This window comes from Octopus bimaculoides, chromosome 11 (genome assembly GCF_001194135.2).
Source record: "Octopus bimaculoides isolate UCB-OBI-ISO-001 chromosome 11, ASM119413v2, whole genome shotgun sequence".
NCBI lineage: Eukaryota > Metazoa > Mollusca > Cephalopoda > Octopoda > Octopodidae > Octopus > Octopus bimaculoides.
The window spans coordinates 51,547,050-51,565,159 of record NC_068991.1 but is presented as its reverse complement, the minus strand read 5'-3'; the positions used below and the strand labels follow the sequence as shown (position 1 = coordinate 51,565,159).

Here is an 18,110-nt window from a genome sequence, read left to right as displayed (position 1 = left end):
GAGGCCCAATGTACGAAGGTCTTGCCTCACCACCTCAGCCCAGGTCTTCCTGGGCCTACCTCTTCCACGGGTTCCTTCAACTGTTAGGGTGTGGCACTTTTTCACGCAGCTATCCTCATCCATTCTCACCACATGTCCATACCAGCGCAATCGTCTCTCTTGCACACCACAACTGATGCTTCTAATGTTCAGCTTTTCTCTCAAGATACTTACACTCTGACGGGTATTCACATTGACATTACACATCCAACGGAGCATACTGGCTTCATTCCTTGCGAGCTTACGTATGTCCTCAGCAGTTACAGCCCATGTTTCACTGCCATGTGTACCCTTAACAAAGTTCTCAGGGAGATGTGTGATACACTGAAAGTGACAAGGATGGGCCTTTGAATTACAGGTAAAATTCATTTTATCAGTAGAGCTGACTAGAGCAATGTGAAATAAAGTGTCTTGCTCAAGGATACAATGTTCCATCAGGAATTGAACTCATGATCTTACAATCGTGAGCCAAACACTCTAATTACAAATCCATGCACTTTCAATGAGAGTGTCACTATGCCAATAATAAACACACAACGGTACTGTTTCACTTCTTTATTAATATTAGTCAACTGGTTAAATAGTTAACCAATCAACTACTTGATTATTTGATTATTCAGTTAATCAATCAATCAGTTATGTTTGTCAAAGTCCTTTCATTGCAATTTGCAAACCTCTTCAATGAAATGCTCTCTCAATTGATTAGTTACTTGGTTAAATAGTTAATGAATTGACCAATATTAAAGTTGTGAAGTAGAACCAGTGTGTGTTTATTATTGGCACAATGGCCCTCCTGAGATGCAACAAAAATATGTAAAACTTACTGATATTTAGAATAAGGAATGGCTGATTGTGAAAAAAAAAAGGGAAAAATAAATAAAGTCAAATGAACAAATTTTGAAAATTTGAAAAGAGAAGGAAGAATAATGAGGAAGATAGTGATTAGTATTTGAGATTGTTGGATGGTTCACAACCAACTCTGGTGAGGTGCAGGAGTCAGGAAGGCCCAGACAACAACCAACATCATTTTCAGTCAAGCAGCTGAGAAGTTTGCGCTGGAGAAGAAAGTAGTGAAACCTCGCCACATTATGAGTAAAAGACCCAGTAAAATCCATCAGCTCAGGTTGGGAGTTTAAGGGTTAAGTACAAGGGGTTAATGTGCCTCTCTTCCACATCCACCCTTACCTGCTGAGACTTGAGGAGCTAAGGATTTGGGCTTGTATGAGTTTCAAACTAGTCAAGTCCAGATTCCTTGTTATGAAGAAAGCAGGGTTAGCAGCAAGTTCATCTTGATTGGTATCATACAGATAGTACCACCAAGAAACCAGAGAAGAGTCTGTGAAAGGTGTTTGATGGTAGCCTGAAAGGTACAGCATCCATAGTCAAAAACTGGAAGCTTAACTAGGCATGCTTAAGACTTGGATTTACAAACATGACATCCTCCCAGATTCATGGATTCTTTGGTCACCATTAGTATATGAGGTTTAGATAATGACAATTGGGGGCTTTGGGGAGGAGGTCAGCAGATTCTTATAGAAATGACAAGGACTGAGCAGAATAATAACTCAAATTTCCCCATCAGTAACCTGAAAAAAGAATTTGTAGTTATCCATGTTGGAAAAGTACTGCAATGTTAAGAGTTCTGCAATGTAGAAGTCTGTTGGGTTGATACTGAAGTCAGGACAAAATGGAAATGAAAAACAGATGAAGAGAATCACATCTAAAGCATAGATTGCTGGTGGATGTAGTACCATGTGGAAAGGCTGACCTGGGTAGCAACACTACACCTCACTGTGACAAGTTGTAAGAAAAGAACAGGTGATTACTGATCTGCAATGAAGTGTGAGTATTAATTGAGGAGTAAGCAAGCAAGAGAGTTAGGATGAGACACCAGTGTTGGCATGCAAAATGTCATAGTCTGAGCTTTAAAGAGTAGAGCCCCACTAGACAGGATTATTGATTATTGATTTAATTATTGATCTAAGGTGGCGAGCTGGCAGAAACGTTAGCATGCCAGGCGAAATGCTTAGTGGTATTTCGTCTGCCACTACGTTCTGAGTTCAAATTCCGCCGAGGTCGACTTTGCCTTTCATCCTTTCGGGGTCGATTAAATAAGTACTAGTTACGTACTGGGGTCGATATAACCGACTTAATCCATTTGTCTGTCCTTGTTTGTCCCCTCTGTGTGTAGCCCCGTGTGGGCAGTAAAGAAATAAGAATTATTGATTTAAGTAGACTACATCATTCTAGTGAGTCCATCCAACTTGTTCTGCCGGGTAAAGGTGGATTTATCAGATTTCACTCTGTGCATAATAAGGAGAAGGTCTCTGGAGTACATCCTCAACTGTTGTCAAAAAACTCAGTACCAAGACCAGATCCAGTACCCAATGAAGAAAACTATTGCTTTTGTCAAAGCTGATGTGAATATGATACCAATTGCCAGGATTTCCCCTCAAACTACTAAGTTTACAGGCAATGGCACAAGACTAAGAATTGAAAGTCTACCCGGGAATGTAGCTAGGTTGCCAGAAACTGCTGCCTCGACAGCATAAAAGGTCAAACATGAGAACTCACCACTCCCTGAGAAAACCAAAATGAGAAGATAAAAGAGAAAAGAGATCAAAATATGTTGAGCTGGAGAAGTTATGTCAAAACAACGGGTGCCAAGTAAAATGTAACTCTGTGAAGGAGGGATGCAGAGAGTTCACAGGCGAGTCTCTCCACAGAGCCTACAACATGAAGAGCATCAACAGGGGACAATAGGTAGAAGACCATCAAGTTGACTACGGAGACAGAAAGGCTTGCTTCAAGGTGGCTGTGGATCAGGTGTGAGCCATAGGTGGAGTGGAGATAACTGGACTTAAGCTGAAACTTGATCAACCCTAGCTGGGTTACCTAACTGAGTGTATCTGATTGTTAAAAGAATCAAAATCAATCAATCAATCAGCTAGGTTTGTTAAAATTGTTTTAACACCATTTATGACAGCATCAATAACATGCCCTCCCTACTCCAGGTCTCCTTCAGGTCTGTCTCTTGGTTTAAAGCTTCTTTGTATGTATTTTTATAAGGATATGAATGAGAGAGAGTCTGTGTGAATGCGGAGTGAATTCTGTGAGTGTGTGAGAAAGAATATGTGTCCGCATGTCTGTATGTATGTATACATATGTTCATATACGGTGTGGATTCTGTGAAATATGTCAGTAGTTAAACTTTTAATTATATATTTATTTATCTATTTATTTTATAGTTTGTATGTTTTTTAAACAGACTACATGTGTGTGTGTGTGTGTGTGTGTGTGTGTGTGACATTTTAGTCCAGTCACTTTACTTATTTTGGGGATAGTATGAGTCAAATCACAATTTAATGATTCTTCATGTCTTATTTTAATAACTCAAAGAAATAAGAGACTACCATTATCACTCATAAATACAAAGCATATAAACTTGCATACACATGAAACACACAGATATCTCCACCTCCTCTTCTTCCTTTAATGTGTTTTCCAAGTTGGCATGGGCCAGAAAGTTTGACAAGAGCAGGTAAACTAGAGAGCTGCATAAAGTTCTAGTCTGATATGGCTCGATTTCTACAGCTGGATGCCCTTTGTAATGCCAAGCACTTTACAGTGTGTGCTGGGTGCTTCTAAGGTGGCACTGCTTGAGTATTCTTATGCAGCACTAGCACTGAACTCGTGCAGGTCAATTCTCTTCACCAGGGGATGTGGCCTTAACACTTCTGCTGTAGAAGAGGTTCTCTTGAGTACAAGCAAGCTGCCAGGTATCTCGGTCCTCTGTCATCTCGACTGAGAGGTTCAGTATCTGGAGGTCGTCCTTCAATACTTTGTCCCCTATCTTTCTGAGTCTCCCTCTTCCACATGTTCCATTCACTTCGAGAGACCGGCACTTCTTTATGGAGTTGTTGGTAACCATCCACATCACATGACCAAATCAGCGCAGTCTTTTCTCGTGCACAATACATTTCTCTTATGCTTAATTTGTCTCTGAATACGAGGGGATACCCAAAAGAAACTGGAAATTTGCAATATTATTTTATTCACTTGCATTTACATGTTTACACTTTTATTGCCCTCAAAGTATTTTTCATTTGAAGCAATCCTGGAACTGCTGCAAAATGATGCCTTTTAATGCCTCTGTCGTTTTTTGTTTTTTTTTCCTTCACCTCTTCCGCATCTGCAAAACAGTTTCCTTTAAGAACTTTTTTCATTCAGAGGATCAGAAAAAAGTCACAGGGAGCAGGGTCACTTATCTGAAGTGAGTAGGGTACTGTTTATTTTCTTGCTTACTAAGGCCTTAGTCATTGCTGAGTTAACCTAAAGGCCCTTAGATTTCAGGTTTTGCTTTCACACCTGGAATTTCTTTTCTAGCTCTGATACAGAATCTGCTATAAGGGCAACATCCTCAATATATAAGAGTTCTCAGGGGCTCCTGGTTTTGAATTCTTCTGTTATTGTCTGGAGGACAATGATGAACAGGAGGGGACTGAGGATAGAACCTTGATGAATGCCTACCTGTACACCAAATTCTTTATTGTATTCATGGTTAACTCTCACCTTACTGACAGAATCTTTGTACATAGCCTGTACAGCTTTCACAAGCCACTTGTTTACCACTAGTCTTCTCAGAGCCCACCATATCACACAGCAGGGTATCTACCAAAGGCTTTCTCTAGATCAACAAATGCCAAGTATAATGGTTTATTCTTAGCTAGGTATTTCTCTTACAGTTGCCTGATTATGACAATAGCATCCATAGTGCTTCTACCTGGGGCAAAGTCAAACTGAATTTCATCTAGCTTAATTTTGCTCCTAATTAATTGGGCTACAACTCTCTCCATAATTTTCATTACCTGGTCCAGGAGTTTGATGCCTCTATAATTGCTTCTATCTTAGGCATCTCACTTACCCTAGTAGCTGCTAACAATAATGTATCAAGTATTACGCCTTCCTGAATAACCTGGTTAATTATGCAGGTGATTAGCCTATATTCTACTTTACTGGATATTTTGTATGTTTATTAACACACAACAGTATATCAAATAAACTAACACACACACCAACCTATGTATACCAAACTATAGCTCTACAATTTATTTTTACTTCTGGACATGTTAGACCACCTCTACTACTCCCACCAGATCTCAAAGCAAAAATATTACCAATATAGGAAATTAAACCTGACAAAGCAATCAGTTCTGATGAAATTCTCGGAGGAAAGTTGTGAGGAATTAACTAGCCCCTTGCATGATACTTTACTTGCAGCACATTTTCAGACCAATGTAAAACAGTCACAGAAATGATGTTCCTTTGCCTTCAATAGTCTTGTACTAATTATTATTAGCGACGTAATGGAATCAACAGTCAATAACCAATTGCAAGCCTATCAGCTGAAAAACCAATTCAATCCTTGAAAGCAATTTGATATCCAATTAAAGCACAGCACAGCAGGTTTTCTCAGATGTGGAACTAAGATATGGGTCAGGAAGATATGGGTGAAGATATGTGACAAATCCAGGACATCAAAGGAATCTCATACAAGAGATTCTGTGCTACAATGAACTTAAAAGGTAACAAAGTTATTTTGACATGAGATTGATCGAAGTCACCCTTTTGAGTCCATTCACTGATCTGTCAGCCATCAATGCACAATCCCACAAGGTACAATACTTGACACACTCCTGTACTTATCAAAACTTGTGAATGTAAAACCCTACATCTGCACTGATGACACCACAATGCAATCACCTATAAATATATGGAATAGATTTCAAGAATATATGGAATAGATTTCAACAATCAGAACAATTTTAGTAGATGGAATGTAAGTGTTCAATGGCCGACTCATCATTCTCAACTTTGAAACATAGTAAACTAGTTTGTTGGTTCCATCTTTGAGCTAAAAATTCAATGAGATTATTATTCATGTACCATTTTCTTAATGATTTTTGTCTCAAACAAGGCTTCAGGTTGCTGCAGCGCAAGGGACAACAAAGAAGGAAAAGAAGGAGCCTACAAATTCAAAAGATATTGGTTGAGAGAAAGCTTGAAAGACTAAATGCATGCATATTATGGTTTGTTTTACCTTTAAAATAAGACTAAAAGTGAATCCAAATTGAAACTGAAATAAGAGAGAAGACAAAATTAAATTCAGTTTGAAAGCTGAAATGAAAAGAGAAATGGTTTCACAGGTTCTACTGCTTTATGTTATCATACCACTAAATGATAATCACAAAACAATATTCATGGAAAAGAATCTTAAAGAAAATTTCCATTAATTCCTTTCCTTACATTTTAAAGTATTATGAGGTAAACACCCCTTCCCCAAAACAACCAATGATTTTTATTCTATTTCTTAGTATTTTGGATTTTTAAACATAATACCTGAACCTGAACTATAGAAATTCCAGGTATGGAAGCAAGGTCTAGAATCAAAGGACCTTAGAATTAACCTAGCAAAAACCAAAGACTTAGTAGGCAGACAAATCACAAATCCCTTTGGGTAGATGACCCTGCTCGATCTGTAGAAAAACTGGAGGTAGAAACTCCATAAGATGCACCCAGTGTAAGCTTTGGACACATAAAAGGTGCAGTAATATCAGAGGAAGGTTAACAGGGAAACTAGCTTTTGTACGTGGCAGATGCACAGGTACAATAAATGCTGAAAATGGGCAGAAAATAGACTCTATCAACTGCCAGAGAGGCAAGCTAGAGGTAGTAGATAGCTTCCATTATCTAGGAGAGTAAGTTAGTAGTGGAGGTGGATGCTCCGAGATCATGGCTGTGAGAATAAGATTAGGATGGGTAAAGTTCAGAGAGCTCCAATCCCAGCTGCAATAAAGAGCCTCTCTCTCAGAATGAAAAGCAGATTGTTTGATGCCTGTGTGCAAACAGCTATGCTGCATGACAGTGAAACATGGGCTGTGACAGCCAAGTACATGTGCAATATCAGCGTGCATGTTCGACAGGATGTAAGCATCTTGCAAGAAATGTTAGGCATAAGAAGCATTAGGTGTAGAGTGCAAGAGAGATGACTGTGCTGGTATTGTGATGTGATGTGCATGGATGAGGACAGCTGTGTCAAGAAGTGCTGATCTCTAACCATTGAGGGACCCTGTGGTAAAAGTAGACCCAGGAAGACACGGAACAAGGTGAAGCATGATCTTCAAACTTTGAGCCTCACAGAAGCAATGACTAGTGACCAAGACCTTTGGCGATGTGCAGTGCTTGAGATGACCTGTCAAGCCAAGTGCACCTGTGCTGACAGCAAGTAAAGAACACCTTTCAAGTGTTGGGCCTCATGGAGACTTTTGGCATTATTTCATGCTTGAGAAGAAGACCCATTAAACTGAGTAAAATTGCAGTTGTGGCAGATACTGGTGTCATGCAAATTGACACTTGTGCTTTTTGGCATGTAAAAGCATGCCATGCAAATGGCACATAAAAGCACCCATTACACTTTCAGAGTGGTTATTGTTAGGAAGGGCATCCAGCTGTAGAAAACCATGCCAAATCAGACTGGAGTTTGGTGCAGCCTTCCTGTGTGCCAGCCTAATCAAACCGTCCAACCCATGCCAGCATGGACAATGGACATTAAATGACAATAATCATGAAACGTTTCATGACAACTAAACACTGGGGTTTAATGTATTAATGTCTATATTTTTCATTATTTTATAGATTAAAAAGATTTGTTGAAGTATATCTGTAGCCATGCTCTGTTGTATTAAAGGTGAAACAATGGCTTTATGAGATTGCTCTAGCTGATTGTTTTGAGAGAGAGAGAGAGAGAGAGTTTGAATCTAAAATAGAAATTTATAAATGTTTAAAGGATGAAAGGCAAAGTTGACCCCGGCAGTATTTAAACTCAGAACGAAAAGTTGGAAGAAATGCTGCTATGCACTTTTTCAGGTGTGGTAATGATTCAGCCAGCTTGCTGACTTAGAAATTTATAAATATTTTTATCTTTAGCTGAAATATTTATATATTCATTCCATAATGAACAAAAGAAAAGAAACTATTTCAATGGCTATATCATAATGTATCCCTAAGAACTTTTCATTTTAGTGCAGCTGCTGCTCATTAGACATTTGTAAGATTTTAATTTAAGATTATAAGCCAAGTTACAGCTTATCAATTGTTCTCTTCTTTCAGTGATAAACAACTGAATTGTTTCATTCTAGAATATCTTCCCATTAGATATATTACAGCAGTGGGAAATGTCTTGCATGAGAGAACAGAATAAAGCCTGTATTGGAATAAAAACTAATTTGGACCCTCTCACTTCAAATACATTAACTCTTTCAACAATGGCAACCACAATATATATTCAGGAGAGAAAGAATTCTACAATCAATCCAAACCATTCCCAGTTCAATGATAAATACTGAAGAAATGACAAAAATATTTCTGATGTAAATATGCTCTAAATAAGAAAGTAAAATAAGAGCTTGGTTTATAACAATACATCATATTAGTACTCTTGGATTTCATACAATAATAATTTTGTATGGAATGAAAATACCATTTCAAGTTGTAGGTATTGTCTTATGTGAAATTATGCTTTTAAGGGAAAAACAAGTTTGGTGCCTGTTTACCAGGAATCTAATTCCTCTGTCACTAAAATATTAATTAAGAAATGAAACTTAAAATGACTTATCTAAAGCATTATCAATTTTATACAACAGGTGTCTATTTTGATGTGAAATAAAATTATCAAAAGCTTACCCTTTTCATAATCAGATAAACATAATGGCCTCACTTTAAAATGGCTTCCTAAACTTTCCAGTGTGATTTTCCCAACAAAGTTACAAGTGTTGATGTCATCCAGCAATTTGGGATCAAATAAATAAAAAATTTTATTCTGTGAAAAAAAAAAGAAAGGAAAAATAATTAACAAAATAATATCATCACCAAAACTGTTTACCAATCTTCAAATAATGAAGACTATTTCATATATAATACCAAAAATAATAACTTATTATATTTTACAGCTACATCAAATAAAAAATATTTTGCTTCTAGCATTAGTTTCATTCAACAAAGAAAAGAATTAATTGTGGAAATTTTCATTATTATTATTTTTTCCATAGATTTTATTTAGATAATTCTTTGAGATTCTTCTCATATCATGTCATTTTTGTTTAGACTGTCCCTTTCCTTTAGTAGAAGCACACAAGAAAGATTGTATCCAAAATGTTTCATTGCATTTCAATTTGTCAAATCTTTTAAACAAAGAAAACATTATAAGCATTAAAACTAAATGAAATGTGAACTATTACTGAAAGAGTAGCTTTCAAATTGAAACTAATTCAAGAAAATTAAGTACACAAATGCTGAAAAGGACTTGACGAGAAAATTACTTTTCATAAAACAATTAAACATTATGAGGAAGAATCTTTTAAACCGATATCAACATAACCAAACATTTAGCTTCAAATCAATTAGATGGAGCAGACCTATGTTCACAAACATTCCACGTCTGATCATCCCCATCATTTTGAATATGAGAGACTACATTATCCCATTTGACCTCACTATTCAAGACTTGAGGGAGATTTAGCTGCTATTTCTAACAGGCCAAGCGACCACATATAAAAGTTCATGTAATAATGATAATATCTAGTTTGTGTGGGCTATAAGTGTGAAGTGCATCCCTCGCTCTCAATCATTTGAATATATTCTTAAACCATGTTTATAAAATTTGATGATGGGGGGAGGTGTTGTTAGGGTTGGGGTTTTTATTAAGATGTACACCAAGGAGAAGATTGAACTGGGTACAACAAGTTAATGTGACATTCATATGGTGGAAGGAAGACTGAAAGCAACGAGAGATGATGTCATGTGAGTGAGTGAGAAGAAAAGTTTTTCCCTGCATTTGTTTTTTTACCAGGGATGTAAGCAGTAACAGAGGCTAGTTGTGAAGATAGAGATTTCGTGACAACACAAGTGAAGGATTGATAAATCTGCTGGCGCTACCCAGTTGCAAGTCGAGGTAAGAGCTATTTTATATATATGTACCTTCAAACCACAAGTTATTTCGGCACGTTGTTACATGCCAACTGTGAGGATATGTCTGAGAAGTAGATAATTCATAATTTTTTGTTGTTCTTGTTCTTCATTTGTAATGGCCACAAAAATCAGAATTGGAAATGATATGTTGAGACCGTTCACCAGGGAAGGTGAATGGGTGGCCTGGATAAAGATGGTGAGGTTAGTGGTGAAGCTGCAGGGAATAAAAGACGCGGCAAGTCTTATGCCATTGTATTTAGAAGGCAATGCATCAAATCTCTACCTGGAGATGACTGAGGCAGACCAAGAGAAAGCTGAAAAAATTGAACAGTGACTGAAAGATGTGTACACGGAGAGGACTTTTAAAGCCTACAGCAAGCTCAGGAAGGTTAGATGGACTGGTGAACAGATACATAATTATGTGAGAAAATTTAGGAGATTTGTGGGCCTGACAGGGCTTTACTGGAGCAGCGATGGAATGGATGGTAAAGCTGGCTTTTAGCTGATGAGATAGTGGACGGCGTCAATGTAGTAGTCAGAACGGGCGTGATCACACTATTGGGAGGTGTGACGGTTGGCGGGGCAGGAATAGAATTTGGTGACTGGTGTGCTGTACGCTGCGAGTGTGAAGCGGAGGAAGAAGACCGTAAGAGTGATAAATTACTGGCCCAGAGAGAGTTTTCTGTTGAGGACAAGGACTTCCGTGCTGAGTTTAATGGCAAAAGATGGACAGTGGAGTAGTTCTTGAAAGGAGAACCTTCCGTATGGAGAAACAGGAGAGCTGCAATGAGCATACCCTGAAAGGAGAAGCCAGGTTTGAGTTTAAGACAGAGGTGAACAGATGGATAGAGGAGGGCATTCTGATGCCATGGAGTGAAGAAACGACAGGAGTGTGCTGCCAGTGATGGCTGTGGTTCAGCTGACAAAAAATAAGGTTCAAACGGTACTAGACTTCAGAGAAGTCCTATCATATAGGTGGCGAGGCAGCGCATGTATGTATGTGGAGAAAGCCTTCATGAGTGGAGGTGAATGAGGGGAATAACTATGACCGTCTACCTCAAGTTGGCCTATCTGCAGCTCCATGTATCAGAGAAGTTGTGGAAGTACCAACTGGGAGGTACAGGGGCAGAACATACTGCCTGACTCTACTAGGTTTTGGGTTGAGTTCAGTGCCAAAGATCATGGCGAAGGTCCTCAAGATAGTTTTGGGCAAAGAGGCCAAAGTGGAGCAGGCTACCAGCTCATATACTGATGATATATTAATAGATGAAAATGTGGTACCAGCAGAGGAAATCGCAGACCATCTGAGGAGGTTCAGGCTGACAGTAAAACTGCCTAAGAGTATAGAAAGAGGTACAACGCTGGGGCTTGGGCTCAAAAGAGACAAAGTGGAAACAAGATCGCAGAGGAAACAAGATCCCAGATTTGAAACAGAATACGAATAAGTGAGAGCTATTCTCAATGTGTGGGAAGTTGGTGGGCCATTACCCTGTCACAGGACGGCTCTGAACAGCATGTAACCATCTGAAAAGGTGAGCAGAAGGGGAGAACTGGGATGATAAAGTGGAAGAGAAGATGATGGTGATGATGCAAGAGGTCCTGGAGAGAGTGCGAGCAGAGGATCCGGTGAGAGGTGGCTGGTACGTGCCTGATACAAAGAAAGGGATCATGTGGTGTGATGCAAGCAGCATAGCATTGGGAGTCATGCTGGAAATAGGTGTCAAGGTGGAAGATGCAGCATGGCTTAGAAAGGAGGATTACGACATCAATGTAGCCGAACTGGATACTGTGTTGAAGGGCATCAACCTAACATTGAGATGGGGACTGTGACCGTTGAGATCCTGACTGATTCTGCCACAGTGCTAGGGCGGGTGGAGTCAGTAATCACCAACCGGAAGAGAATTTGCATGAAAGGGGCCATGGAAATGGTGATCAAGCATCATCTGGGAATCCTGAGGGAGCTAGCTGCTGAGTTCGCCCTGGAACTACATGTGGTGTTTGTGCTCTCGTAAAAGAATAAGGTGGACATTCTAACCAGAGTGAAAAAGAATTGGTTGGAAACAGAGGGTGTTCTGGGTGAGGTGGCAGTGGTTTGTCGGCTGGAAGGCACAGAACCAATAAGGCTGCACAGTATGTACCATATAAGGATTGACAGGATAATGTTTTTTTGGCTAGGGTGGTTGACCCTGATGTCACCAGGGAAAGCATTTGGAGGATAGTGGGGAACTGTAACAAGTGCTAATTGATTGATCCTGCCCTGAACACACACGAACCAGGCAAGATTCAGGTAGAGGAAGAATGGAAGAGGCTGGCCATTGATGTGACACACTATCGGGGAAAGGTGTACCTTTCAATGGTTGACTGTGAACCAGGGTGAATGGCTATATGGAGAGAAATCAGGGTGGAGGCTGCTGCTGAGGTTACATAGGTGCTGAATGCAGTGTTTTTGGAAAGGGGGCCTATAGACGAACTATTGATGGATACCAGTGCAGTTTTTTTGCTCAGAGCAGCTGAGAGAGATGCTTAGAAGATGGAGCACAAGACACTTTTTCAGAGCTGCATACAGGCCAGGTGGAAATGGGATTATGGAATGACACCCCCGTACAATTAAAGCCATAGCTGAGAGGGGATGAATCTCCCCTATGGAAGCAGTCTCCTGGTATAACATGTCACCCAGAGTAGAGCAAGCCAAATAGTTGGTCCCACACAGGACCATATTCCAATACAAGTGGAGACACCCAAGTATGGCGCTGCAGCAGCGAGAAGTGGAATGCATTACATCTGTGCAGGTTGGTGTGAAGAGTGAGTGAAGCCCCCAGAGTGGGAAAAAGGAAAGGTGACCGCAATCAATACTTCAAATAATGTATCAGTGGATGGAATACTGTCACATCCTAGATATTGAAGAGTGATTAGCTCTTCCAATGACGAAGGGAAGGGAGAAGGCGGCCCCAAGACCCTATGGAGATCTCTAAGGGAACGTCATCCCCCCAGGTGGATGGATGATAATGAGATAGAACAGGGGAGCAGTGATATTTAGATTAGATGGGGCATATGGTGGAAGACTGGAAGCGACAAGAAATGACATCAAGTCAGCAAATGAGAAGCAAAGTTTTTTTCCCACGTTTGTTTTTCCTGGGGACGTGAGCAGTGACAGAGGCTAGTCGTGAAGATAGAGAGGTCGTGACAATGCAAATGAAGAATTGATCAATCTGCCGGCAGTACCGGATTGTAAGTCGAGGTAAGAACAATTTTATTTATGTGCCTTCAAACCACAATTCATAAATTTCACTGTACACCTGACGGTTTACATTAGTAAACCATTCCATTCAATGGAATCTATTTATAGTTAAGTGGTCTAGACTACTGAAACTTTAGTGTTGTTTTTATAGAAGTCATGAAATTGTAAACATTATTTCTTAGCGAGAGCAGAATAGTCTGTGGCTTTTCAAGTTCTTCGATACTTTTCCCATTGTAAGGTAAACTCACAAGGTACCAGCATTTTCTTAGGATACTAAAAGAAATCTTTTCTTTGGCAAGCGAGCTGGCAGAAATGTTAGCGCGCTGGACAAAATGCTTAGCGGTATTTCGCCTGCCGTTACATTCTGAGTTCAAATTCCGCCGAGGTTGACTTTGCCTTTCATCCTTTCGGGGTCGATAAATAAAGAACCAGTTATGCACTGGAGTCAATGTAATCGACTTAATTCCCTTGTCTGTCCCCTCTATGTTTAGCCCCTTGTGGGCAATAAAGAAATAAGAAATTATCTTTTCTTTGGGTTGCATTTCAACATCTACCAGTGCAGATGACTACTTCATACCTGCAGTGAAAGGGGAGACTGTACTGGACATTACTCATGATCTGTTCTCAGCACGGGAACGTTTGCTTGACCTGTTATCCATAGAGAGCTCAGAGCATCATCAAATGTTAAAATCATTCCAAATAAAATTTGAGAAGCCTTATACTTCTTACACATGCACAATATATCATCATTATCATCATCTATCGACTACAACTTGCATCATGCACATGCCACATACCCTGTTTTCCCTCCTAAGCTCATCGGCAGCACTGTATTATGGTTCCTTCACCATTTAGTTTTGTTGATTCTGACCAGTTTTCTTTTAGAAATATTTTTCAGAACAAAATCTAAAGGAAGTAAATAATAAAGCCAAAATTATAATTAATTTTTTTTAAATAATACATTCTGATATTTTGGTATAGATCAGTGGTTCTCAACCATTTTTTGCCTATTTAACTCTACTGAACCCCAATGTTAAAAAAAAAATCCTATTATATTTTTATAATTAGAAATTATTAGGGATTGTATTAAAAAATTGTTAAAATATCTCATGTATTGTAGAAGAATAAACTTTAACAAAGTCTTATATGGACCCCAGTTGAGAACCACTGGCTGAGAGTGTCTTTCTCAATGTTCAAAAGAGAATAGCAAAATAATTAAAAGGATTAAATTAATAATACTGTTTAATTCATCAAACAATATTTCTACAAGATGTATACATCCTGCACATTTTCCTATTAGAGATATTATTGCTTAATTTTCTGATAGTACAAAGATAAAGTCAAAACAATGAACACTTTCATTACTACCAGATAAAATTTAGTGTCTTTATGTGACTTAGACATATTGAAATCATTTAGAATGTGTAGTTCTATTCAACAACAGGCAAGATGGATATTGTTAAAGCTTTTTCATTTAAGCTTAGAGATTTCATTATAAAAATTAAAAACAAATTAATCTGCTTTAATTTAATTCCTGATATATGCTCTTTAAATTTTGGTTTTTCCTTTTATTACATTCAAAGAAGCTTTAGTAAAGAAAGGCTGAAAATATATCTAAAGTTTTTACAAAGATTTATTTATATTTTCTTCATCAGTTTCAAAGTTGCATGATTTTCAAACTTTGTGTGAGGTAGATGGACATGAGACTATACTGTATTTGTCTCACTCTCACTGCAGTTTAAAAATTTGCATCTTTTTACAGAAAGAGTATGGCTCAAACTGCCATCAGTTGAGATGCAGTTTAGTTGGTTGAAACTGGTCACAAAGTGAGAGTCATATGAGTATATGAAATATAGTTGCGTCAACAATTACGGATAGTGACTGTGTCGTGACAGCATGGATAACATTTATACATTATGTCAGCATGTTAGGTCACATGACAGTATGAATTATAACTGCACCAAAAATCAAGGCTGTGCACCAAGTCTTAACATTGATGATGACATTAAGAACCAATTTTATCAGCAACTGAAAGTTGTTCTTTCTAAAATATTACCTAAAGACAAACTTGTCTTGCTTAGTAATTTCAGTGCCAGAGACAGAAAGAACTACTTTCTCCGAGAAAACAAGGCATCAGAAACTGTATTATGAATGGACAGTTATGTCTTGAACACCGTGCAGAACATTCATTACCAACACTCAGCTCCTGCTATACTCCCTCTCACAGGAAAATATCAGAGACCCTTTGTATTCCATTTTCTACCATATCTTCATTTATTCAAAGATATAAAAAATCAGGAACTGTCGAAAATAGAATAAGATCCGGTGCACCACGCAAGATTTCCCCTAGATCTTTAAGAAAAATGAAGTGAAGTATCGAAAAAAACGCAATGATCACCAAAAAGGAGTTGCAAGAAGATTTGTTAGCTTCAGGGACTAGTGTTACACTATGAAAAATCAGCAATGGACTTCATAGGAATGAACTGAAATCATGCTCTCCTAGAAAAACTCCACTGTTGACTAAAAGCATAGAGATACCCATTTAAAATTTGTTTATGAACATAAAGATAAATCTGATACATTCTGGGAAAATGTTCTTTTGACAGGCGAGTCGAAAATTGAATTGTTTGGATGAAATTCACGTAGCCATGTTTGGAGGAATGATGGTACCACCTATTCGCCAAAAAACAATTCCTACTGTAAAGTTTGGAGGTGACAACATCATTGTGTAGGGTGTTTCTCTGCAAATGGCACTGATAATTTACATGTGATAGATGGTAGAATGAATGCAGAGATGTACCAAAATATTTTGAACAATAATTTATGGGACTCTGTAGAAAAGCTCCAGCTTTGTGAAGGGTGGGTTTTACAACAGGATAACGACCTCTAAGCACACGGCGAAGTCTACCAAAAATGGATTGTCAATCATAATATAAAATTATTAGAATGGCCAAGCCAGTCACCTGACTTGAACCCCATTGAAAATTTGTGGCGTTATTTGAAAATTAAAACTCATTCAAGAGCCCCAATGTGTATTCCAGATTTGAAGAAAATTTGTCAAGAAGAATGGGAAAAAATTCCTAAAGAAACATGTGAGTCATTGATTAAGAACTACAAGAGATTGGTTGAAGTGGAAGTGAATAATGGTTATGCTACAAAGTATTAAATCAGAATTATCAATTATTTATGTTCTGTACGAATACTTTTTCACCCCTAAATATCTATATTTGTATATAAATTCATTAGTTACTATAATTTATTAGTTTCTTTTGCATATTCTTAGTTTATGCATGTGTATGCAAATATAGTATTGGTATATCCCATTTATGTTCATTAGAAATTAAATAAATAAAGAATTTTGACATGTACAAATATTTATTTCCCCCCCCCCCCCACTGTATATATTTATATGTGTGTATATGTGCATGTGTGTGCATATATACAATGGGCTTTATTCAGTTTTCATCTACCAAACCCACACACAAGGCCTTAGTTAGACACTTGCCCAAGGTGCCACGCAGTGGAGCTGAACCCGGAACCATGTGGTTGGGAAGCAAGCTTCTTATCACACAGCCATGCCTGCAGACGAGAACTTAATCAACCCTGGTTTGGTCAACTTGGCAGTGAACGGCTGATGTTGAAAGAAACGAAATCACAAACGACCCTATGAAAATTATGAATGATGATGTATCCCAGAACATCACAAAAATATGTTGAAATCGAAGAGAGAGAGAGAAAGGGGACCAGGGAGTTATTCTCATATTTAGCAAGTATTTTAAGATGTAAAAATGTGGAAATAAAATGTAAAAGAAACTAAAGTTATAAATAGAAGTAACAACAAAATCGGAAAGAAATGAATGTAATGATAATAAAAATGCAAACATTGCAAACAGGAAAGTAAGAAAATGGAAAGGTTAATGTTTACATCTTGACCCAGAAATGAAAATCCAAAAAATATACTGGAATGGGTGTAAAACAATGTGTAGGAAACGAAAATGAAAAAAAATGCGCGCAAAGCAACGGGCGGGTGGGGAGAGTACTTCAGAAAATTCACAAGATCCAAGCTTCTCCCTTGTAACTTTTAGGAAAATGGATTTTTTTTTCAATGAAATTTTATAGAAATGCCTTTCCAACGGCATACATTACAATTCTAAAGACATTTGTGGGGAAAATCTTTTCTAAGTGGGAGGGGAGAGGACTTCAGAAAATTCACAAGATCCGAATTTTGCGAGTCAAGATGTAGGGGTTAATGTTTAGGTTAGAAAAGGTTATTTATTTACAGTTACATTCTATATACCCAGAACCACAACAGGTTGATATGTATAACTAGTAAATGGAGAAGCATGCAAGGTAAAAAGAAAAGTTAATTTCGGCCTGTATGTGTGTACATGTTCTCGTAGTAGTAACCCACAGATAAAGATAGAAAGATGTTGGAAGAGAAAAGAAATTGAGCTAGTAAAAGATAGAGTCGAGGGATGTTGTGTCTTATAACCTTTTTTCTCCCTCTGTCTCTAATGGTCACTGTCACTGCGTTTTCACCAACTCGCTTCTCCAACAATAGAATTCGTTGGTGGTCTGTCATATCTATTCTAGCTATTGGTAAAATAGAAGAGTCAAGTGGCTAAGACATTATTTTGCTTAGCCGAGGCATCTGGCAAATCTAACTGCTGTCACAGAAAAACTATTGTTTTACCATGAGAAAAGATTAATTTTTCAGATTAACACCCACACGATTTTCACTAGGGTGTTAGGGTTAGGGTTTTAGGGTCAGGGTTAGGGTTTTAGGGTTAGTGTTAGGGCTACGGGG

At 38.2% G+C, this 18,110-nt stretch overlaps 1 protein-coding gene across 2 annotated transcripts in view; it reads right to left on the bottom strand.

The window, feature by feature from the left end:
- LOC106873919 (glucosamine 6-phosphate N-acetyltransferase) overlaps positions 1-18,110 on the bottom strand; it is a 37,869-nt gene that overhangs the window by 17,510 nt on the left and 2,249 nt on the right. For both annotated transcript variants that reach the window (XM_014921453.2, XM_014921452.2), the window contains exon 2: positions 8,782-8,917. In XM_014921453.2, coding sequence (XP_014776939.1) covers positions 8,782-8,917 — 136 coding nt within the window. The remainder of the gene's footprint in view (positions 1-8,781; positions 8,918-18,110) is intronic.